Genomic DNA, 25,645 nt, shown 5'->3' on the forward strand with positions numbered 1-25,645 from the left:
GCTGATGAGTTTATCAGTTTTTATTTTAGAGCTGGACAATTAATTATCGAGATAGTGATTCTTTCCTCCTCACAATCTTAAAAAAACATTTTCCCGATTCTATGCAGAGTTCTCTGCTCAAGCCAACAGCTGTCAAAAAAAGGAAACTCAGTATATTATTTTTTTATGACAAGTCAATGATCCTCCTAAGTAACTCCTAAGTATTCGCTGGGTGGGGGGGACCCGGGCATCAATGGTGTTCCAGGGGAATGGGTGTAATAGTGCCCCAACATTGGTTTTCCTAGGGGGTGGGGGGGAGATGGTGTCCCATTGGTTTTCCTGGGAGGAGGTGGGGGGGGGGAGAATAGTGCCCCATTGGTGTTCTGGGGAGGGAAATAGTGCCCCATCATTGCTGTTCCCGAGAGGAATGGTGCCCCATCATTGGAGTTTCTGGGGGGAATAGTACCCCCTCATTGGTCTTTCCAGTAGAAATAGTACCCCATCATTGATGTTCCCAGGAGGAATAGTACCCCCATCATTGGTGTTCCCAGGAGGAATAGTACCCCCATCATTGGTGTACCCAGAAGGAATAGTACCCCCATCATTGGTGTACCCAGAAGGAATAGTACCCCCATCATTGGTGTACCCAGGAGGAATGGTACCCAATCGGTGGTGTACCCAGGAGGAATAGTACCCCCATCATTGGTGTACCCAGGAGGAATGGTGCGCCGTCATTGGTGTACCCAGGAGGAATGGTGCGCCGTCATTGGCGTACCCAGGAGGAATGGTGCGCCGTCATTGGCGTACCCAGGAGGAATGGTGCGCCGTCATTGGCGTACCCAGGAGGAATGGTGCGCCGTCATTGGCGTACCCAGGAGGAATGGTGCGCCGTCATTGGCGTACCCAGGAGGAATGGTGCGCCGTCATTGGCGTACCCAGGAGGAATGGTGCGCCGTCATTGGTGTTTTATTATGCAGTCTGGGTGTAACACTCAGTTTTTTCATTATTACTTTTAAATAAAGGGAAAATGGCATATTAATTTTTTTTTATTATGATTTTATCTGATTCATCGAAAAAATTATGGGCCGATTAATCGATTATGAAAATAATCGTTAGTTGCAGCCCTAATGACTTGACTTTTCCTTTTTAGATTGCAAGCTCTAATGATCAGGGCCCTCTGATTCCTCCTGTATTGAATTGTGTTGTAACTGTACTGTCTGCATTCATGTTGTAAAGCACTGTGCAGACTGTTGGTGCCATATAAATTACTGTATAAAAATAATCAAATGGGATACGTATCAAAATAGGCAGTTCTTACCCTTCGCACTCTATAACATGGTGGTCAGCCACAGAAAAAAAAAACCTCTATTATATCTCCCATCTTCATTTAATTTTCCCAGGCCAACTACTATCCTCTTTCTTTGTTTTCCTAGTGACACTGTGACTGATTTCTCTCCTAGGTGGAACAGTTTAAACAAGATCCGAGCCCACTGAAATGTCTTCATTCTATCTTCCATGTTGACACCGGTGACGAAATCCGATCGTATCAGGATTATGGCCATATCCAGGTAAGATATTTGATCTTTTGATCCCTGCAAAATATGTATTATGAAGGTAGATCAGTTTCCTTACCCATAGCAAAAGGGCCACTGCTATGCCATTTATAAACTTTGCATCCAGGGAAGGGACTGCCAAAGGGGGCAAGAAGTTCTGGCGCTTAAGCATTGACCCAGAGCTGTAGTTCCACTCTGCAGAGCTTACTGAGGAGAGGTCTGAGAGCTGATTGGAGAGACGGGACACACCCCCTTTCACACAGCACACAGGAACAGAGCTGAGGCTGTCAATCTGCTGGAGGTCCCTCCCCTGTCACCCTTTTATCTCTTGGTGTCCAGGAAAACTTGTCAGAAGTAATTTTATGCTGATGGCAAAGGAAAAAGGCAGCAGCCAGAAATTACACTTAGGGGGTTATTTACTAAAGGGAAATCCACTTTGCACTGCAAGTGCACTTGAAAGTGAAGTCGCTGTAGATCCGAGGGGGACATACAAGGAAAATAAAAAAAACAGAATTTTAGCTTGCACGATTGGGTGATAAAATCAGCAGAGCTTCCCCTCATTTCAGATCTACCCCTTAGATTTAGAGCTACTGCACTTCCAATTGCACTTTCAGTGCAAGGTGGTTTTGCCTTTAGTAAATAAGCCCCTTAGTGTTCTGGATTGAGACACGTGCACACGGTTCGGGTCGGTACAGTTTGCAACAGTTCGAATGGTGCGGTCTATTCAGGTGAGCGTTTCCACTGCAGACCACCAGGGGCCATACGGGGTTTCGAAAAAATGCCTTTGACGTGAGCATTGATGTTTTTTTTTTTTCTGTCCACTAATCAGTGGAATGTATTGTGTGATGCCAGTAGCTCCACCCTAACAGTACCATACCATTTTCTATGGCCCCACGTCTGAAGCAGGGCCCTGAATGGTGCAGTGTGGTTCGGTTGTATGGGCCGCTTTCATAATGGAAACACTAAAAATGGCGCGCCTTACAGAACCGAACTGATCCGCTCAGTGGAAACGAGGCATAAGGTCCTCTAACAAACTTCTGAGGACTTCACAGAACAGTTGAATTTATACTGAGATTAAATTACACACAAGTGGACTCTACGAATTAGGTGACTTCTGAAGGCAATTGGTTCCACTAGATATTAGTTAGTGGAAAGAGGTCTGAATACAAATGTACCCCCCACACTTTTCACATATTTATTTGTAAAAATTTTGAAAAACCATTTATCATTTTCTTTCCACTTCACAATAATGTTCCACTTTGTGTTGGTCTATATCACAAAATCCCAATAAAATACATTTACGTTTTTGGTTGTAACATGACAAAATGTGGAAAATTTCAAGGGGTGTGAATACTTCAGGGAACTGTACATCATCAGATACCATCGCCCTTCGATCACAATTATGCATACAGCGATCTGCAGAATGCTCCTGTTTGCTATTTTTGTTGTATTCCCATAGTTCCATTATTTGCAAGCGACTCAGGAAAATGGCTGGTGCCAAAGAAAGTTAGCTAAAATATATGCTTCCTTTTTAGTCACAGTGAAGAACAGTCATAAAAATCCAATGCGTTTCAGCCGTCATGACTAAGACCTGATGGCCGAAACACGTTGACTTTTCATGGCTGTTTTTGAAGTGAGCTCTAGTCAGAAGGTCCGAGTCAGAAGTCAAGTCAGAAGGTCCCTCCCCATCTTTAGACTGGAGGATGCATTGCCCATGGTTGCCAAAAAAGATTCCAGATTTCGTTTAGTCCGACCACAGAACAGATTATCACGTTGTTACAGACTATTTTGAATGAGCTTTGGCCCAGAGAAGATGGTGGCGTTTCTGGATCATGTTCAGATATGGCTTCTTCTTTGCATGATAGAGCTTTTCCTTTGTATTTTAAGGCCCCTTTCACACTGGGGCGGTGTGGGCGTGGGTGGTAAAGTGCCGCTATTTTTAGCGGTGGTCTATGGCTGCTAGCAGGGCGGTTTTAACCCCCGCTAGCGGCCGAAAAGGGTTAAAACAGCCCGCAAAGCGCCGATGCAGCGGCGCTTTGCCGGCGGTATAGCCGTGCTGCCCCATTGATTTAAATGGGTAGGAGAGGTTTAGGAGCGGTGAATACACTGCTCCATTCACCGCTCCAAAGATGCGGCTAGCAGGACTTTTTTCACTGTCCTGCTAGCGCACTGCTCCAGTGTGAAAGCCCTCCGGCTTTCACACTGGAGTGAAAGGTGCTGTTTTTTTCAGGCGCTACACAGACGCTATTTTTAGCGCTGTAACGCCTAAAAACCGCCCCAGTGTGAAAGGGGCCTTAATTGGCATGGCAAACTGTGTTGACACCGTGATTGTTCAAAGTATTCCCGAGCCAATGCAGCAATGTCTATCACAGAATCATGCCTGGTTTGAATGCAGTTTGTTTAAAACAGGTTTGTGATTGGCCCATTTTAGAGCTGTGTGTTGTGGTAACCCACCATGCATGGGATTTTCAGTGGCATCCCAGAACACTGAGGGAACACATTTGTATCACAATGTACTGCAACCCACAACATCACCATTAACAAATGGTCTATACAGTGGGTAAAATATTTTATTGATCCCCTGCAGATTTTGTAAGTTTGCCCACCTACAAAGAAATGAAGGGTCTATAATTCTTTTTATTGGTACATTTTAACTGATAGAGACAGAATATCAACCAAAAATTCAGAAAAAAAACCGACAAATGTTATGCGTTGAGTTGCAGTTCAGTGAGTAAAATAAGTATTTGATCCCCTACCAACCAACAATAATTCTGGCTCCCACAGACTGGCTACAGTAGGTGCTCATGTGGTACACAGATTAGTCCTGTCAATTTTAAGGAGGTGCTCCTAACGACATCTCATTATGTGTATAAAAGACACCTGTCCACAGAATCTTCCTTCCATTCAAACTTCACCATCAAAGAGCTGTCAAAGGACGTCAGGGACAAGATCGTAGGTCTTCACAAGGCTGGAATGGGCTAAAAGACCATCATCAAGAAGCTTGGGAAGGAGTAGACAAGGAGACGTCACCTCATGGGGTGAGGCTGATGATGAGAAAAGTGAGAGATCAGCCCAGAACTACACGTGAGGAGCTTGTGAATGATCTCAAGGCAGTTGGGACCACAGTCCGCAAACAAACCATTGGTAACACAATACGCCGCCATGGATTGAAATCCTGCAGCGCCCGCACGGTCCTCCTCCTCAAGAAGTCACATGTACAGGCCGTCTGAAGTTTGCCAGTTAACATCTAAATGATTCAGAGAAGGATTGGGAGAAGGTGCTGTGGTCAGACCAAAATTGCGCTCTTTGGAATTAACTCGTCTTGCTGTGTTTGGAGGAAGTAAAATGCTGACTTTGACCCTAAGAACACCATCCCTACAGTCAATCATGGAGGTGAAAACATTATGCTTTGGGGCTGTTTCTCTGCTAAAGGTATAGACCAACTTTGCTACATTGAAGAGGCCAATGTATGTGGCCATGTTTTGTAAGATCTTGGATGAGAACCTTCTTCCCTCAGCCAGAACATTGAAAATGGGTCATAGATGGGTCTTCTAGCTTGACAATCGCCCAAAACATATCATCAAGGCAACAAAGGAGAGGCTCAAGAAGAAGCACATTAAGTTCATGGAGTGGCCCTGTCAGTCTTGAGACCTTAATCCTATAGAAAATGTATGGAGAGATAGAAAATGTATGGAGAGAGCTGAAACTTCAAGTTGCCAAGAAACCTTTAAAGTGGTTGTAAACCCTTACAAACCACTTTGACCTACAGGTAAGCCTAGATTAAGGCTTACCTGTAGGTCCAAGAAATATCTCCTAAACCTACATGGTTTAGGAGATATTTGCCCGAAAACAGGCACTGCTGTCTACGGCGCATCCGCTGTAGACAGCGGCGCACAGGCGCACTGAGCGTGGCATTCTCAACGACGGAGCTGCCGCGCGTGTCGGCTCCCATGCGCATGCGCGGGAGTGACGTCATTGCGGCTTCGCCGAATGACAGCGGCGGAGCTGCGAGACCCCACCAAGAAGATGGATGCGCCGGACTACAGGGGACAGCGGCGACTTCGCTGGCTCCTGTGTCAGGTAAGTGACACATAATGGACTACTATGCGATGCAATGCGATGCATAGTAGTCCATTATGCTTTACCTTTGCAGGGAATGAAAGAGGAAGTAAACTCATCAGGGTTTACTTCCTCTTTAAGAATTTAGAGAAGATCTCTAAGTAAGAGTGGGCCAAAATCCCTCCTGAGGTGTCTGCAAACCTGGTCACCAACTACAACAATCGTCTTGACTCTGCTTGCCAACGAGGCTTTCTCCACCAAGTACAAAGTCATGTTTTGTTTGGGGATCAAATAAATAATTTACTCGCTGAACTGCAACTGAATTCATAACATCTGTACCATGGATTTTTTTTCTAGATTTTTGGTTGGTATTCTGTCTCTATTATGTAAAACACACCTGTGATAAAAATGATAGACCCTTCATTTCTCTGTAAGTGCTGATAGCTTTATTACCATTTCCATACTATTGATTTGTAGGGGGATTTGTAAGGGGTCACACCCCAAAAGCTCGTTTATGAACAATTATATATTAGTGCAAATAAAAAAAAAAGTATCGGTACTCCATTTTCTCTGTAAGTGGGCAAACTTACAAAATCTGTAGGGGATCAAATAATAATTTTCCCCCGCTGTATCCTATTTTCAGTCTGTTAAATGAGTTGGCAACACATACAAATGAATGTTCTGCTTCAACCCAACATGTGTCAACACACTGCAAAGTATCAGATAGGTGTGAATGGGCCCTAAGAAAAAAGCACAAACGTATGCCTGCTTTTGTTAGGAACAAAACAAGCCATGGTTGAATGAAATCCTTTTTTTTATTTTTTTTTTTTCTTTTGAAATGCTCCAGTATAAATTCTTCTCTCCATTGTGATTTCGCACCTCCCATTACTCGAGTGCATTACAATTAACGTCTGCGCTCCAACCACTTCTACGTTAAACAATGTTTGCCATCGATAGGAGCCAACTCGTTAACCAGCCCACAGAAATGTGTTAGGAGCGCATTAAAGCAGGTCTTTCAATGGAGCTCTAGGTTTCTGTCCACGGTCTACGTTCCTCAGCAGGTAGCCCATCTATTGTCACAGCCGAGAGAAGACCGCCGTGTCCCCAGATACCCGGCCTATTGTTTAAGCCATTATTCAAATCCTTCCTGTTCTTTTCTTGCCAATAATGCCGTCATGTAGATAAATAGGCAGCCGTTTGCCATAAGTGATTTGAAAGAATTACCTGAAGTCTAATTTGTGTTTCTAAAGAAAAGTTAATAGTTGGCTCCGCGAGACTCTCAGCTTCCTGAAAGAGACACCTTTTCTTTCTTTTAATAAAAGGTTTGAGGCACCTTAGACAGTACAACATGCCCAATACTTTAACTGAAATGTCTTTTATGTATGCTCTGTCCCTATAAAAGCCTTGCCTCTGCTGAACTAGACCTATAGCTGTGCAATCAGAAAAGTGCATCTTACCTGCTGATTGGAGAGCCCGTGTTGGATCTCTGCAGAAAGACCACTGCTTCCACATGTCTCCTGTGGCTGGAAATGTGGTGTTTTCTTTTTTTTTTATTGTTATCTACCTTAGCAGGTCAAGTTTCTGGGAAGTGTTGGATGTTTGTTTTTTGATTATGTATGTAACTTGCACGGTAGTGCGGCATTGTATCAAAATAAAATGTTGTCCTTTTGTGGGAGAAAAAAAAAAAAAAAAGATTTTTTTGGTGGCAATCACCTCTGCTTTTCACCTTTTTTTTTTTTTTTTTTTTTTTTTTTTTAACCAATAAAAGTTTATTGAAGCATTTGACATCACAATATAGTACAATAAAAACTAAGGAACAGTCGTGGGGTCAAACCCACAATGCACAGCATATCATATCGTTCAGTCCTAGATACCGTTACAGAGTACCTTATATTTCGGTAACATTAAGCAGCATGGAGGGGAGGCCCGAGAAAGGGGGGGACCCCCTCCCAACATAAATCAGGACCTCTGTAAATGCGGAATCTGATGAGGTAGTTGACCATAAACCCCCGATGGGCCATATATTAAGATACTTGCAAATGGTGGGGGTGAATTTTAAGTGTCTATAAAGAAGGGGGAGAAAAGAAAGAAGGGTTGGGGGGTAGAAGGAAAGGTGGTGAGCACCCCGCACTGGGGGAGGTGCGGAACAGGAAAAGCGAGAACCTGTCTATAACTTGTCTTGAGTACACTAGCTGGCTTCAGAACGGCAACAGAAATGTTACATTATAACCGGCACGTAACCCCAATTCAAGATGTGAATTAGTTGAGAACTGAAATGTAGGGCTTAGCTTAATTCACATGAGACCATCTAACTACTAAACAGACATGTACATAGCTATTTAGGGATTCAACCATTTTGAAGTTTCGCAAAAGCATCGGAGTATTTGAAGGTAAACCAAGGTCTCCACAGTCTGTGAAATTTGTCAGTCCGTTCGGCAGCCATCGCCACCGTTTCTTCCATTTTATACAGGGAATCCACCTCTGACAGCCACTCCCTCAAAGAGGGAGGGCGCGTGGACTTCCAATGTCTGGGAATGATCGCCTTAGCGGCATTTAGCAAGTGGCGCACCATTGATTTTTTGTATTTGCTTAACGAGTAGTTGGAGATGTGGAGTAAGTAGCATTCAGGTGTAAGGTCAATGCCCGTCTCTGTGATGGCGCGAATCTGCGAGCAGATCCCGTCCCAGAACCCTTTAAGGCTCGGGCAGCTCCACCATATATGTAACATATCACCGCCATCACCTCCACATCTCCAGCAAGATTCTGACGTGCCTGGGAACCACTTATTAAGTCTCGTCGCACAAAAGTTAACGCATGCTCGGAATCAAGCAGAAGGAGCCGCACTGGCTACTGAACTTCCTTTTTTTTCGCGGCTCGTCTTATGTCTTGTACGTCACCACGTTCCCACTTTCATAATTGTTCGCCATTCGTGTGACCGTGTGTATACAAGATAAGTTGGAGTCAACAAACTTCAAAACAAAAATCCACGGTTTTGTTGTCGGAAAGTCCGATCGTGTGTACGGGGTATAAGGATGCAAGAAGTTTTAAAAAAAAAAAACCTTCAGCCTTTACAACCACTTTAAAATACCCCCAGGCTCCTGCTTGATGCCCTCTAGAAAGCACCCTATATGTTCTGTAGGGCATCCGAGACCAACTTTAGTGGTCACTGCCTGTGGCCTGCCCTCTTTTGCCACGTTTCACTTTATTTTTGGTTTCTGAGGCCGTCATCACAATGCTGGGCCAGTAGTAGCTGTGTGTGTGTGTGTGAGAGAGATGGGGCTGGACCAATGAAAAGAAGGCTTGGTATTGGTGAATACACTGTGCAGTAGGTCTTTCTTCTGGGGAGAAATGGGGTGGAAAGGGGTAGGAACTACCCACCCCCCCCACCAAGTTAAAGTTTAAAGTAGGTGGACCCAGTTATGATCTTGTGGTGCTACTTCTCTGATAGCCACAAAGAAGACACTCAACAGAAGGCTTTTAGGTAGGTATAGAGAAGCACTGAGTATAAAAGTTCAAATCATTCAAGAGTTAATTTGAAAGATGTATTATTGAAGATAACAGATAAAACCAACACGTTTCAGGAGAAATGCCCCCCCTTCCTCTGGGCTGAAATAATGAATGTAATTATAACCACGTAGAATGAGGTTAGTTAGAAGCTCAACACAGGTTAAAACTTTAATGGGTTTGGACTTGCAAAACAATGACCTTGTTGCTTAGCAACTGCTGGCAAGTTGTTATGCAATGTGGGAAGCTTAGTATTGGTTCTAATATAGATCTGTGAAGTCACAGTTTTCTTTTGGGCATTCACCCCTTTGGAAGGAAGACTTACTCCATAGTGTATCCAATATCTTCAATAAACATTTCCAGTACACTCTCGATTAAAGAGGAAGTAAACTCTCTCACTCTGATGCTTCTTTTCATTTAGTCCATTATAAAAAGTAATTATCAGCCACTGTAATCCAGCCCAAATCGCATATTACTTACTGTTTAAAGAAACTTTAAAAAACTTGTTCCCAGGGGTTAGGCAGCGCCATCTTAAGTATTGTTTTCTGAGTCCACAGTGGAGTGCATTTCCGCCCTTACATTGAGCACTTTCTGTACTGTTAACCAAGCCTCTTTCTCAATACAACGTTTCTTTGGCAACCCTGTTCATGGCTTACTTGTTTATTTCATAGTATTTACTTCTGCCATCGTCTAATGTTTGCCTTTGTCAGACTTATCAGCTTCAGCTGATAAGACTGAAGTAATGGCCAAGTTTAGACTGTATGTGAGGTCACATGGTGTGTAGGAGGAAGCTCTGAGTGATTAGCAGAGTTCAGTGTTGTGCCGTAGGAAGTCCTGATAACAGATAGATAAGCATATAGAGAGTGTGCCGTAAATCAGGGGAGATCTGGGCATGCTCAGTGACTTCATTCTACAGAACAACAAGGATTACAACAATACTAAGCAAGTAAGGAGATATCTACAAGCAGTGTTCATTTAGGGTTTTTTTATGCTGATTTACATGGGACAAAGTTGTGGGGGAGGGTTTGCAACCACTTTAACATTAACTTTTATACCGGGCGCTCCTCTATACCTACCTAAAAGTCTTCTGCTGAGTGTCCTCTTAAAGGTAGCAACCCAAGACCATAACTGGGTCCAACTACATTGCACCTTCATTGGGGATTCACCCCCTTGGAAGAAAGACTAACTCCATAGTTTATCCAATATCTTCAATAAACATTTCCAGTGCACTCTCGATTAACATGAAATTTTATACCGGGCACTCCTCTATACCTACCTAAAAGTCTTCTGCTGAGTGTCCTCTTTGTTGCCATCATAAAGGTAGTAACCCAAGACCATAACTGGATCCACCTACATTGCACCTTCATTGGGGATTTGCACCCCCTGGAAGGAAGACTTACTCCATAGTTTATCCAATATTTTCAATAAACATTTCCAGTAGACTCCATTAATAAGAACTTTTATACCAGGCACTCCTCTATGTCCACCCAAGGGCCAGTTTTAGGGCACAAGGGGCAGGAAGGGGGGGTGGACCATATTCAGTGACCACATAAGCTGATTGCAGGTTACACTGCAGAACCTCTGGGGTTTCAGGGGACCCGTAGTATCCTTCAGGACATCATAGCAGTGTACAGTTGTTGCTTGTTCTTACCTGAATAAATGCGGCAAATGGGTTCTCTTTTAAGCATTTAACATTTTGTTCTTTCAGTGTTTTAGGGAAACAGAATTCAAAAACAATTGCAGGTTAGCAGTGGTGGCTAGCTCATCCCGCCGTTTGGGGAGATGTGTAAAGGTCAGCAGACAAAACATGAACATTAATTAACCATGACCTTTTTTTGCTTTTTTCCAGATAAATGCGGTGTCTCTCTTCTTGCTATATTTGGTGGAAATGATATCCTCCGGACTGCAGATCATTTACAATACAGACGAGGTACCCAGTCTTCACCAATTCCATTATACTTGATCAATGAGTTTTTTAATTAATTCTTTCCCTGCATCACTATGCCGCTTAATTATATTTCTTGTATGCAGTCAATAAGCATCAGGCCATTTGTGTAAAGGCTCTGATGTATAATTAAGAGATAGCCGGGTGGTGAGCTTGCAGAGGAGAAATTTTAGAAGAAAAGACTGCTGGATTCTGAGAACTTTATGATTTTTTTAATGGTTTCTATGACTGTGTTATAAATTTTAAACATTTTATTTGTACTGTAGAACAATCCAACCTTTGCCTTGAAAAATAAATGCCTTTCTCTGTATGGGGTCCCCATGCCTTTAAAGCTGATCTTCACTGTATCTGAACCCCACAAACCAAAAACATTATTGAATGAATTTTTAACTTTCAAAGCAAATTCCCCCATCCATCCACGTCTCCATGCTTTATTTTGTTGAGAAATTACCTTGAAAAACCACTCCCCTAGCATTTCTGGCAGTGGCCATCTTGAATAAGGGCAGATGATTCATGTAGCACATGGGTGCTCAACCTGCGGTCCTCTAGCTGTTGCAGAACTTTAACTCCCATGAGGCATTGCAAACCGATGACCAATACAAGCTTGACTCCCAAAATCAGAGGCATGATGGGAATTGTAGTTCTTCAACAGCTGGAGGGCCACAGGTTGGGCACCCAGGTTGAGCACCCATAATGTATTATTTAGATCCTGGAATCTATCTGCCCTTAGTCTGGTATGCAGGTAGGAGGGTGTGCTTAGCTGAGAAATTTTGTCCATGAATCGCCACTGTCCGACCTGAGTCAAATCTTCATAGATATCTTGATATTTGATCTTCTGTAGCTAAACTCATCAATTATCTTGCCAGTCATGCTCTCTTTGAAGATTGCTTGCAGAGCAGTTAAAGAGGAAGTAAGCCCTGATGGGTTTACTTCCTCTTTGATTCCCTGCAAAGGTAAAGCATAATGGACTACTATGCATCGCACAGTAGTCCATTATGTGTCACTTGAAGTATAAAGCAAGAGAGAGCGCACACCAGCCCTGGTGTTCACTCTCTTGCTTTGTACGTCATAGATCTGTCTGCCACCCAGAGGACTTTTGGAAGAGCTGCAACACCCGGAGTAGATTGAACATACTAATTACAAAGATGCACCTAAATTGAACTATATAGGTGGGGACAGCGCCGATCTTGATTTTGTTATATATTTGCATTATGTGTCACTTGACACAGGAGCCAGCGAAGTCACCGATGTCCCCTTGTGTACGGAGCCTCCATCTTCTTCGTGAGTCTCGCTGCTCTGGCGCTGTCATTCGACACTCGGGAGCGCCACTTGCGGCACATCGCCATTAACAGCGGTGCGCTCAGTGTGCCGTAGCCAGCGGTGCCTGTCTTTTGGCAAATATCTCCTAAACCGTGTAGGTTTAGGAGATATTTCTTGGACCTACAGATAAGCTTTAACCACTTGCTTACTGGGCACTTAAACCCCCCTCCTGCCCAGACCAATTTTCAGCTTTCAGCGCTGATGCACTTTGAATGACAATTGCGCGGTCATACAACACTGTACCCAAATGACATTTTTATCATGTTTTTCACACAAATAGAGCTTTCTTTTGGTGGTATTTAGTTACAGCTGGGAGTTTTATTTTTTGCTAAACAAACAAAAAAAGATGCAAAAAAAAAAATCATGTTTAATAGTTTGTTATAAAATTTTGCAAACAGGTCATTTTTCTCCTTCATTGAAGTGCGCTGATGAGGTGGCACTGATAGGCTGCACTGGTGGGCACTGATAGGCTGCACTGGTGGGCACTGATAGGCTGCACTGGTGGGCACTGATAGGCTGCACTGGTGGGCACTGATAGGCATAGTTAAGGCGGCACTGGGCAAAGATGGGCACAGATAAGATGGCACGGATGGGTGGCACTAAGGGGCACTGATAGATGGGACTGATGGGCGGCACTGATGGGCACCGGTAGATGACACTGATGGGCACGGATATGTGGCACTGGGGTGCAGCACCTTTGTTGAGGCAGATTGTGGGCACTGCTGGGTGGCACTATGGGCACTGACGGGGGCACTTACTTTTTATTGAGGTGGCACTGGCAGGGGGCAGGTGGGCACTGGCAGGGCTGGCCGTGATCGGGACTGATGTCGGGACTGATGTCCCGATCACGGCCGCCGGTGATCGGCTCTTTTTTTTTCTCCTCGCGCTGTCAGCACGAGGAGGAATAATAGCCGATTACCGGCTCCGTTGTATCACATGATCAGCTGTCATTGGCTGACAGCCGATCACGTGATAAGGGGTCGGGATCGACCCCTTGCTCGGATCGGTGATCAGACGAGTCTCATAGACTCACCGATCACAGAGCGTGCCGCGCGTGCCCCTCAGGGGGGCGCGCAGGCCGCTCGTGCACGGGACGACGTCAATAGACGTACTCCCGGCAAAGGAGGTCCGCGCTGTAGCCGTCATTCGGCTATAGCGCGGGTCTCAAGTGGTTAATCTAGGCTTACCTGTAGGTCAAAGTGCTTTGTAAGGGTTTACAACCACTTTAATCAGGAACTCTCATAGACAGAACAGAGCCAGTATTGTCATGCAGAGTTAGGCTTAATTGGCTACATTCTAACTTGGCGGCTATATGTCAGTCCTACAGAGAGTGAGAATATCCTTACCCTTTAAAACCATTGCAGCCTGGCTGATTTGGGGAATAGGACACAGATGTGTAGAAAATCTAGAAATATGACATTGGACATGTTGGCTTCTAACAATATATGTACTGCATTATTCAGATTTTTATATATCTAATGCAGGAGCAGGGCTTTGGAGCGAGCATGCATGATCGCCCCCTATAAGGATCTGCTGGTGGTGAGGGACCCAAGAAGAGGAGGTTAGGGGCTGCTCTGTGCAAAACGAGAGCAGGTAAGTATAAGTAATGCTTTAATCTTCTCGGGTCCGTCAGCAGTGCACCTGGCTCCTCCTCTTCTTCTCGGGTTCATCGGCGGCGCACCTGGCTCCTCCTCTTCTCAAGTCCATCGGCGGCGCACCTGGCTCCTCCTCTTCTTCTCGGGTCCATCGGCGGCGCACCTGGCTCCTCCTCTTCTTCTCGGGTCCCTCGGCGGCGCACCTGGCTCCTCCTCTTCTCGGGTCCATCGGCGGCGCACCTGGCTCCTCCTCTTCTCGGGTCCATCGGCGGCGCACCTGGCTCCTCCTCTTCTCGGGTCCATCGGCGGCGCACCTGGCTCCTCCTCTTCTTCTCGGGTCCATCGGCGGCGCACCTGGCTCCTCCTCTTCTTCTCGGGTCCATCGGCGGCGCACCTGGCTCCTCCTCTTCTTCTCGGGTCCATTGGCGGCGCACCTGGCTCCTCCTCTTCTTCTCTGGTCCATTGGCGGCGCACCTGGCTCCTCCTCTTCATCTCGGGGCCATCGGCGCCGCGCCAGGCTCCTCCTCTTCATCTCGGGGCCATCAGCGGCGCGCCTGGCTCCTCCTCTTCATCTCGGGGGGCCATCGGCGGCGCACCTGGCTCCTCCTCTTCTCTGTGTGCCACCATAGGAAGTGAAGAACAAGAAAAGAAATTCAAAAGTCTTTCCACCCAGCATGTTTCGCCTCTAGACAGAGCTTTGTCTGGGTGCAACGTGTAATCTTGTGTTAAACAGAGCACATGGCAAATGGCTTCACAAGGTGCTGCGTAATAATAAGGTGGAGGGCTTCACTTGTGAAATTAGAAGGTCTGTGTTGGATAGGGGGACTAAGTGAAAACTATAAATATAGATGCACCATGCAGCACCATTTATTTGTTTAATAGGTGGCCATAGTCCTACTTCAATAAAAGTTACAATAATAACTCGAAATATGTTCTCAATCGAAAATACAGTATACGTTCCCTTTAAAATCCCCATGCAAGGACTTTTTATTGTATTTATGAATTAAATTATTCAAGTCCCCTTTTATAGTTTTACTAATTTATCTCAGGAGTCATTTTGGCTGGGCAATTATCTTACAAAACGTGCTCGTCCCCGGTGACGGCAGGAAGCTTTGTCTTGTAATATCAATTTTACATGGAGGCTGTTCCTGGCTTTTTTTTTTTTTTTTTCTCCCGCTGTATATTTTCAGTCTTGGTCTCTACAGTAGCACTAAATAGGAGTTTCATGTGTCTTTGTTTTCCAAGTTTGTTATAAGTTTGCAGCATCACCCGCACATAAAGGAGTCTAATGTGTCTCCATAGTGATGCAGAATTCAGAGATTAGAGCTGGTAATTAATTTTTATTTCCAAGCCGAGAGAAATCCTACTGATTTGTGAAGAAAATTTTCAGAAACCCGGTAATGCTTGTAGATTAGGACATATGTTGTTTGTTGCCTGCGGCTTTAGGCCACACAGAGCGTTCTTTAATGTATCGGGAATAAACGCAAAGCAGTTCTAAGCCAGACTGAACAATGGCAGCTCCGCTCACGCTAACCGTCCGCATTGTAGCTGAGATGTTCACTTGAAGGTTATTAATTACACTGTCATCTTTTAATGTATTTAAAGCGGGATTCCACCCTAAAGTGGAACCTCCGCTGATCGGATCCCTCCCCCCCTCCGGTGTCACAATTGACACCTTTCATGGGGGAGGGGGGTGGAGATACCTGTCAAAGACAGGTATTTTCACCCACTTCCGGGCATAGACTCCCGTGGGAGTCTACGCCATTTCCTGCCCTGCCGCGCTGTCTGCTGGGACACACACGGGTCCCAGTGACAGCGCGGAGATTTCCTATTGTGTGGCGCGGCTCGCGCATGCGCAGTAGGGAACCGGGAAGTGAAGCCGATTCGCTTCACTTCCTGATTCCCTCACCTAGAATGGTGGCGACAGCAGCCGAGGGCCGAGCGATCGATCGGCCTCGGCTGCCGGCATCGCTGGAACCTGGGACAGGTGAGTGTCCATTTATTAAAAGTCAGCAGCTGTAGTATTTATAGCTGCTGGCTTTTAATAATTTTTTATTTTGGTGGAATCCCTCTTTAAGTGAATCTTTGCACTGTGTCCCAGTTCTCTAGTTACCTTTCAGTGACTTTTAAAATCTTTCGAAAATTAACCGCTTCACATCCCGGCTGTTGTCAAATGACGTCCGCAGGAGGGATCTCCCATCCTGATCGGGCATCATATGATGTCCTGGGCTTCCCGGCCGTCTAGGGGGCGCGTGAGCGTCACGTCACTTGGAAGCCAGTGCGCAATTCCGGCAGCTGCAATGTCCGCCGGTGTACGTGCCTGGCGGCCGCAATGTCCACCGGCAACTGCAAATCCCCCTCCCCCCGCGGGTGATGCAATTTTTGGCGAAACGCGTAGGGATGAGCGATGCGCTGACGTCACCCCTTATGAATGAATTGTACCCAGGAACGACGAGTTTTTCCGTTTGTGTCCGGCCGGCGCATCGGACTTAAGGCTGATCTTTCCTTTGTGCCTTGTAAGTGCATTTTTGTTTTTATATTTGAGTTATATTAAAAGGTTTTACACTATTGGAGCTTCATCTCTTTTGCATGGAATTGGCACATATGACCTAATATATGGGAGATAACTAAAGATACTTGTTTGACAACCTGGTCATGATATCGGTGGAGGGAGGAGAACAGCTGAGACCCTTCTGAAGTGGGAGATATCTTTTGTTACATGCTGTTGGTGGCCCTCTGTAGCAGGGGTCATGAAATTCTGCTAAGGAGTAATTTTGGCTGTATGGTGGTGGATCAAGCACTTGCTACACAGTAGAAGATTTGACGATTTCATCTATATTGGACTCTGTTGGAATTTAAATGTCTATATAATTGCACATTGGGTGTTCACTATTTTGTTTTTATATATTTTTTTGTTTTTTCTTTCTTCGTTGTTCACTGTGATCAATTATCCTATAATCCTTATTCTTTAGGACTGGGGGTAATAGGCCTAATTTTGCACATTATTATTGAAATTGTGTCTGTTTTCTACTTCATTGAATTTTATGTGGGTTTATGATTTAGCTTACTCAATTTTTCATGTGTTTTTTTTTTTTCTGTAATTATGTAATACAGTCAAGCCGCAGCTGATCAAAGTTCCATTGTGGACGATTAGTATAATATTTTTATCATAGCGCAGTTTTTTCCTTTTTTTTCCTACAATGTTGCATGACTGCGCATTTGTCATTCCAAGTGTGACAGCTCTGAAAGCTGAAAATTGGTCTGGGCAGGAAGGGGGTGAAAGTTCCCGGTAGGAAAGTGGTTAAGATGAAGGCATGAAATGAATCCAGAAAGCATTCTAGAGTTAAAGTGGAAGTAAAGGCAAAACCTAACTGTTGGAAGGCAACATGGTTTAATATCATGGTTCTGGAGTTTTTCTGGTTGATATAACCAATTTGAAATGCAACAAGTCAAATGCACATCAAAGATTTGTAGCATATCAGAATATTCAGAGTTCAGGCCCCCATCAAGGCTGAACAAAAGCTTGGCTCCTGATCAACTGGTGTGATAACATGGAAATCCTTGATTGCCCCTCTGCAAGCAAGCTTCAAAAGGGCCATAGCTGACAAAATGATTGATAATTTGATCTTTGTAGCAAGACATTTATCAACAGACACTGTATTGACCCAGGATACATAGACATGATACATGGACAATGCTGCCCCTAGAGGCCAATACAGCAGGATGGACAGTAATATAATATATTGAGACAGACTGGCCGGAACTACTTTCATTCATTAGAAACCTAAATGGGCAGGCAATGGACTTGGGTGTGGACTGGTGTATGGATGAAGTTTAAAAAGTGCACACAGGAGGGAATTTGTGTGTTTTTTCACTCTTGGCTCTTGCCGGATGGTTCTCTGTTACCATCATCGTGAGCCAAGCTGATGAGACCGTGTCTAGGGGAACTGCCTTGAGAAGTATCTTTGATGTTCTTGTATTATATGCTTTGTAATATTTTCCTTTAGTGTTTTCATGTTTAGCATTTTCTTGGGACATAAATAAGACATTGTTTTACTAAGCAGTGCGTTTGTTTTCATAGCTAACCTTATTGTGCTCTCAACAGTAACTATCAGAGTTTTAATAGACTAGCTAATTATTGAGATAGACAAATTAATACATATATGGAATAGAGGATATCCGTAATCACCTTCGGATAATATTTATTTTAGAATTTATTCCAATTACAGATTTTATTTCAGTTGGCACCCCATTGGAGATTTATTTCACCAACTGTAAACCTACCCCCACCCACATTCTAAACTTAATCTATTCAGCCCTGTAAAGAAAATATCGCTATACTTGCCTATTTAGCTGTCAGTTCTGTCCGCTCTAATGCTGAGCTGTCAGCAGCGGCGTAGGAGAGGCAGCCAAAATCAGAAGCCCTGCCATTGTCAGCTTTCTCCTGAACATAGAGGGTGCTGCTGGAGACCAGACTGGAGCCGCTTCAAAATAGCAAAGTAATAGCGATCTTTTCTTTATGGAAATAGATTAGGCTTAGAATGTGGTGGGAGTAGGTTTAGAGTTAGGTTTTGCCTTTACTTCCACATTAAGCTTTCTTCTTCCCTGAAAACTGGGAACCGTTGCTTTCCTGTTTGTAGTACAAGAAAAAATATTCCCAAGCACAACTAATGCAGGATGTGTCCTGTCTTCCCCTTAAAGGAGTTGTAAAGTCAGAAGTTTTTTTATTTTTATTTTTTTATTTTTATTTTTATCTTTGCATTAAGGTGGAAAACCTGTGCTGCAGATACTTGCCTGAATCCGATCCAGCGGCTCCCGCCGCTGTCTCCCTACTCATTGGGCAGCTTGATAGCAGTGGGAGCCATAGGCTCCCGCTGCTGTCAATCAAATGCTCTGGGGGGGTGGGGCCGAGTCCCGCTGTCTGTGTTACTGGATTCAGTAGCAGGACTCGGAAGCAAGCACACACTGGTTCCATGGGGGCACCCTCCAAAGAGGAGGGGCCTGGAGCGCTGGTGGGGGACCACAGAAGAAGAGGACTGGGGCTGCTCTATGCAAAACCATTACACAGAGCAGGTAAGCAAAAATGTTTCTTATTTTAATTTTTATTTATTTTTTTAAGTAAGGTTTAGAACCACTTTTAAAGCAGATGTGTCAAGCACATAGGCGTGCGCACATAGTGTGCCGGGTGGGTCTTGGCACACCCTAATCGCCTAGTGCATATTGGCATTATCATTCTGTGTGCCGGCAGGGAGATCTTACCCCATTTACTTAAGCACTTCTCTTTCACCGTGCCAGCAAAGAGATTAATGTACGGGGGCCATATACATGTAGACACACATGCATGCGTGTTTGAGCTTTGGGGTGCACACCCTAATGCAATAGGCTGCGCACACTTATGGAAGGGTTAGAATGGTCAGGCCTATTCAGGTGAGTGTTTCCACTGCAAGTCAGACCGTCAGGGGCCATACGGGCTTTAGAAAAAAATGCCTTTGACGTGAGCATTGATGATTTTTTTTTTCTGTCCGCCAATCAGTGGAATGTATTGTGTGATGCCAGTAGCTCCGCCCTAAATGTGCCGTACCATTTTCTATGGCCCCACATCTGAAGCAGGACCATGAATGGTGCGGTATGGTTGTATGGGCCGCTTTCCTAATGGAAACACTAAACACTAAAAATAGCATGCCGAACCAACCCGAACCGATCCACTCAGTGGAAAGGAGGCATTAGTGTCCAATTTGTCCGCCGCAATGTCGAAATCCCACTAAAAATGGCTAATCGCCACCATTACTAGTAAAAATATCCCATAATTTGTAGGCACGATAACTTTTGCGCAAACCAATCAATATACGCTTATTGGGATTTTTTGTTTTATCAAAAATATTTAGCAGAATACACATTGGCCTAAATTGATGAAGATTTGTTTTTTGTTTTTTTTGTTTAGCGTAAAAATTAAAAACAGCAGAGGTGATCAAATACCACCAAAGGAAAGCTTTATTTGTAGGGGAAAAAAGGCATCAATTTTATTTTAGTGAACAGCGTCGCACAACCGCACAATTTTCAGTTAAAGCAAAAAAATCTGGGGAAAATCTGATTTCCTCTGGGGGCGGGGGGGGGGGGGGGGTCAGGGGGTCAGGAAATATTTTTTTCCCCTGCTTTAGCAAATTGGATCATGCTCTGCTGGTTTTTTTTCCGCCTTCCTCTGGATCAACTGTGGGTATAGAATTGGGTTTATGGGAGTTTTTTTTTTATTTTTATTTTTTTTGTGGTTGAACTGGATGGACTTGTGTCCTTTTTCAACCTGACTAACTATGTAACGCAGTGCCCTATCACAAAAAAATGGCCTGGTCAGGAAGGGGGTAAAACCTTTGGGGGGGGGGGGGTGCTGAAGTGGTTAAAGCCTGATGTATGGTGTCAGACAGGACTAAAGCCCCATACACACTATTAGATTTTCTGCTGATTTTGTTCCTTCAGATTTACCAAAACCATGTAGTGTAAGGGCCTGCCTGATTGCATACAAATTGAAACTCCTAAGGTTTGACCTCATAATATACGGTTTTGGTAAATCTGAAGGAAAAAAAAATCAGCAGAAAATCTGATGGTGTGTATGGGGGCTTTAGCAGTTCCTTACAGCCAGCAATCACTTTAAAATTTTGCTTTGCAGTTTTGAATCTTAAGTGAAGCAGGAGGAAGCTTCGGAGGACAAGCTTCAGGAAGCTGAGCCACCCATCGCCCATGCGAGGAGCTCTATGAAATCTGGCTGCTGTGAATAATATAGAAGTAAAGATATAGTAGAGCAAGTGGTCTTTTCTAAATTTCTAACCATGCCAATGATTCCTGGCTAGCGACTTGCTGCCTACTTGTCTCTTTAGCAGTGATTTAAATTGAATGGCCGCGTTTGCGAGGCACGTATTGTGAAATTCGATCAGACATTACACAAACAAGTCTTAAGCCATTTTTCCCTCCCCTACTTTGCCCCGGAATAGTTCTATCTGCGCCGCGTTCCGCGTTCTTCCAAAAACTGTCATGCAAGTCAGTCAAAAGAAGAAAAAAAAGAATCCTATTTGTTTTTCCGCCTTTATTGAGCAGCGATTACAATTTCATTTTCAGCCTAGGTTTTCCGATCTTATGCTTTTAAGAAATGCATTTCCTCGCTAGGCAGCCGACAGACAGTCTATTACCGGGAGATTGGTCTAGCTTTTTTCACCTTATCATTCAACAGCAACTGCCTTCTCCTGCCTTGTTCCCAAATCCGTATTCCGACCGCAGGACTCGCTAAGGAGCGAGCTGATTATGTAGAGCGTGTTTGCTCAGAAACGAAAATGCGCCTCAGACTTATAAACAGAATTTTCGCGGATAGAGTTTGCCCTGGAGAGCCCCGTGTTATTTTAATAGCGTTATGGATTTTATGCGTGTGCCGTCCTCAATGTAAAGCCCTCTTCCTCTGCATTTATTGAGCAGAAAGCGCTCTTTAGTGGAATTAATAAATTATTCAATATTTACAGTGTGCTTAAATTCACTTTCGAGAACCTTAACCTGGGTTGGGTTTTGATTAGGTGAGCTGTTGGCTGTAATGCTGACTGTAGCCCCACCGGCTTTCAAGGAAAATGCAAGCGCCAGCCATGGCTGACACAGGCCCAATGCAGAGGCATTGGCTTCCTTCCTTTGACACGTTTTCTTGTTGCTCCGTTTATGCCAGGCATGTCCAAAGTCCGGGACCATTGGCCAATTGCGGCCCGCGTTCTGGTTTAATGTGGCCCCACTGTTAGTTTCGCTATGTTTCTTTGGGGGGGCACAAAAGATATATACCGTATTTATCGTATATGTAATCTTTTGGCGCTCGAACCCGCCCCCCCCCCTCCCTGTCCCCTCCGAGGCAGCTAAAATTGAAGTATTGGCGTATAGCAGTTTCACAAGTGCCATCAATGCCCTCTGCAGCCTCACCGTTGCCATCAATGCAGCAGCCTCACCGTTGCCTTCGATGCAGCAGCCTGACCGTTGCCTTCGATGCAGCAGCCTGACCGTTGCCTTCGATGCAGCAGCCTGACCGTTGCCTTCGATGCAGCAGCCTGACCGTTGCCTTCGATGCAGCAGCCTGACCGTTGCCTTCGATGCAGCAGCCTGACCGTTGCCTTCGATGCAGCAGCCTGACCGTTGCCTTCGATGCAGCAGCCTGACCGTTGCCTTCGATGCAGCAGCCTGACCGTTGCCTTCGATGCAGCAGCCTGACCGTTGCCTTCGATGCAGCAGCCTGACCGTTGCCTTCGATGCAGCAGCCTGACCGTTGCCTTCGATGCAGCAGCCTGACCGTTGCCTTCGATGCAGCAGCCTGACCGTTGCCTTCGATGCAGCAGCCTGACCGTTGCCTTCGATGCAGCAGCCTGACCGTTGCCTTCGATGCAGCAGCCTGACCGTTGCCTTCGAGGCAGCAGCCTGACCGTTGCCTTCGATGCAGCAGCCTGACCGTTGCCTTCGAGGCAGCAGCCTGACCGTTGCCTTCGAGGCAGCAGCCTGACCGTTGCCTTCGAGGCAGCAGCCTGACCGTTGCCTTCGAGGCAGCAGCCTGACCGTTGCCTTCGAGGCAGCAGCCTGACCGTTGCCTTCGAGGCAGCAGCCTGACCGTTGCCTTCGAGGCAGCAGCCTGACCGTTGCCCATCTGCAGCCTAGAGGGGAGGGGGGGGGGGGGCGTAAAGAGTGCCGACATTACATACAGTGAGAATCTCCTATGATAGACAGAACAATGGTCCAATGGCGGCCCAGGAGACGGGACTTCCTATTACAGAGGGTGCCAAGTAAACAGGAGATTCTCACTGTATGTAATCTGACGCCGCGTGTCCTGCCCCCCTCCCTGTCCCCTCTGAGGCAGCAAAAATTGAAGTATCGGCGTATAACATGCATACAATTTTTGCACCCAATTTTCAGGGTGAAAGTGTGTTATACGCCAATAAATAAATTGCGTTTTATGAAAAGCTACTATTAATAACAGTGCAGGTTGCAGGGTTTCTTACAGCGTGATGTGCCGGGACCCGTAGTACTGCCACAACTGAACTCTTACTCGCTCTCCCGGCCTTTTTGTGGTGACGTTGTTTTTTTCCTTTTGATCTTTCCACATTTTCGGAGCATTATGAAGCTCTGATGTTTAGAATCTTGAGAGTGAAATTGCTCTCCTCCTATCTCTCTCATCCTTTCATCATGACTTCCCTTATGCTCTGGACTTTGATTACCCAGTCCTGCTGCAGTTTATACTCCTCAATCCCTTTTACATTATTTTCTCTCTGTAAAGGATTTAATTGTATTCATGTTCTTATCCTCTCCCGGCACTTTCTTTATCTCGGGCCCAGTGATTCTGAATCGCTCTTGCTTTATGTTAAAGTTTTTTTGTTGCTGAGTCTTTGCATACACAGTGTCACTGTGACAAATAACTCCATAATGAAAGCTCCAATTGTTTTACAGTTCCAATATTTCCTGCAAATGCGGTGAACCAACAGTGACCATATGTCTGCATTAATGATATCGACACCCCGTTGGCATCCCTCGTAGCTGCAGTTTTTGTATTTTACTAATTTTTTTTTTCTACTACGCTTCATTAGTTAGATATTTACATGTTCGTATTTTTCATTTAATATGTTTTAGATCTTAAAACTAACTCCGGGCAAAAAAATAAAAGTTTTTCCATGCAGTGTGCTGTGCCTGCACTGCACGGGTCAACTGCTCATTTTGTCTACAGGACTGGAGAAGGGAAATATACTTGCCTAATCCTAATCTTCCGATCCTCCCTGTCCTGCACAAAATTGGTCCATGTGGCTCCTGTACCCCAATCCCCCACCCCCCCCCCCCCCCCCCCTGCTCTTGTGCAGTGGACTATTGGTGACATCACATCCCATAGACCTGCTTTGGACATCAGGAACAGTCCATTACTGAATCATCACGGGGAGCGCCGTTTGCAGGTGGAGCGGAGGATTTGGTTAGTATAAGATTTTTCCAGTCTCCATGCACAAAAAGAGCAGTTGACACATGCAGTGCAGACACCACCCCACAGCATGGGAATTATTATATATTTTTTTTTTGCCTTAAGTTGGGCTTTAAGTATTTGTAAACCCAATTACTTAAATCTCATGTAAGACAATAAAATACTACCTGGTTGTCCTGAAATGAAGGTCCTTCATGCACTTCCTGTTATAGGGTGACAACATGCAGTCCCAGTCTCTCAGTTGTACTTCTTCACTGCCACCCTGCCCTGACACACCCCCTTTAAATGGAAACTGCAAGTGACACTGCTGACGCAGATTACCCAGGCGTGATCCACTGTTGTCACCACCAAGAGACCCACTCTGAGAAATGCCATGCAAAGTCACCACCGCAGTGCATGTAAACAGGAAGTGACTGCAAAGAGGCAAATGGCAATTGTGATCTACAGTGGTTCAGCAAAGTAAATGTTTTTAACCACTTACGAAACCGCCGCACGCCCATATATAGGTCCTAACTTTGAAGAGGAATATCGTTGTTATGGCAGCAATTAGCTACCATAACCCCGGTATCTTCTTTTTCAGGCCGGCGGTCCGGTTTCAGATAATAGTGGTCTCTACGGCAGATTTGGCGCAAGATCACTTTTATCGGCAACGGGAGAGGGCCCCTCCTGCTGCACTTCGGTGCCCTCCGCCGCTTACCGGAGCCCTCGGCAGCGGCGGAGGCCGATCGGATCCTATCACGTCAGTGGCATGAAGACTAGTGAGGGGAAGATGGCCCCCACCCGTCTCCATACCATTGCAGGGCGCAAGCGACATCAAACGTCACTTCCGCCCATAGCTCTTAAAGGGACTTTTTTTTTTTTTTTTTTTTCATTTTATTTAAATTACAACTTTTTTTTATTGTATTGTATTTTAGTGTAAATATGAGATCTGAGGTCTTTTTGACCCCACATCTCATATTTTAAGCGGTCCTGTCATGTTTTTTTTTTTTTCTATTACAATGGATGTTTACATTCCATGTAATAGGAATAAAAGTGACACAATTTTTTATTTTTTTCTTATAACGAACAGTGTAAAAATACAAAATAAAAGGTAAAATGAGAAGAAATTATTATTTTTTTTTTAATGCGCGCAGAAGCGAACGCATACGTGAGTAACGCCTGCATATGAAAACTGTGTTCAAACCACACGTGAGGTCGTTGGAGCGAGAGCAATAATTCTAGCCTTAGACCTCCTCTGTAACTCAAAACATGCAACCAGTAGAAATTTTTAAACCTGGCCTATGGAGATTTTCAAGGGTAAAAGTTTGTCGCCATTCCACGAGCCGGAACAATTTTGAAGCGGGACATGTTGGGTATCAATTTACTCGACGTAACATTATCTTTCACAATAGAAAAAAAAAATTGGCTTAACTTTTTACTGTTTTTTAATTCAAAAAAAGTGTATTTTTTCTATAAAAAAAAAAAGTGCGCTTGTAAGACAGCTGCGCAAATACGGTGTGACAGAAAGTATTGCAACAAACGCCATTTTATTCTCTAGGGCAGTGGTCATCAACTCCTGTCCTCAGGGCCCACTAACAGGCCAGGCTTGCAAGATAACTGAAATACATCACAGGTGATATAATTTGCTGCTCAGTGATTGCAGTATTCTAGTCTGCATCTCCCCCAAGGTAATACATAAAACCTGGCCTTTTAGTGGGCCCTGAGGACAGGAGTTGAGGACCAC

General features: G+C 44.8%; 1 protein-coding gene across 3 annotated transcripts in view; it reads left to right on the plus strand.

Annotated features, from left to right (window-relative positions):
* PHKB (phosphorylase kinase regulatory subunit beta) overlaps positions 1-25,645 on the plus strand; it is a 339,917-nt gene that overhangs the window by 89,504 nt on the left and 224,768 nt on the right. For all 3 annotated transcript variants that reach the window (XM_077451660.1, XM_077451651.1, XM_077451669.1), the window contains 2 exons: positions 1,440-1,547; positions 10,945-11,025. In XM_077451660.1, the coding sequence (XP_077307786.1) occupies positions 1,440-1,547; positions 10,945-11,025 (189 nt within the window). The remainder of the gene's footprint in view (positions 1-1,439; positions 1,548-10,944; positions 11,026-25,645) is intronic.

Source organism: Lithobates pipiens, unplaced genomic scaffold, assembly GCF_037356315.1.
Source record: "Lithobates pipiens isolate NorthernLeopardFrog02 unplaced genomic scaffold, aLitPip1_a1.2 Scaffold_10, whole genome shotgun sequence".
NCBI classification, from domain to species: Eukaryota; Metazoa; Chordata; class Amphibia; order Anura; family Ranidae; genus Lithobates; species Lithobates pipiens.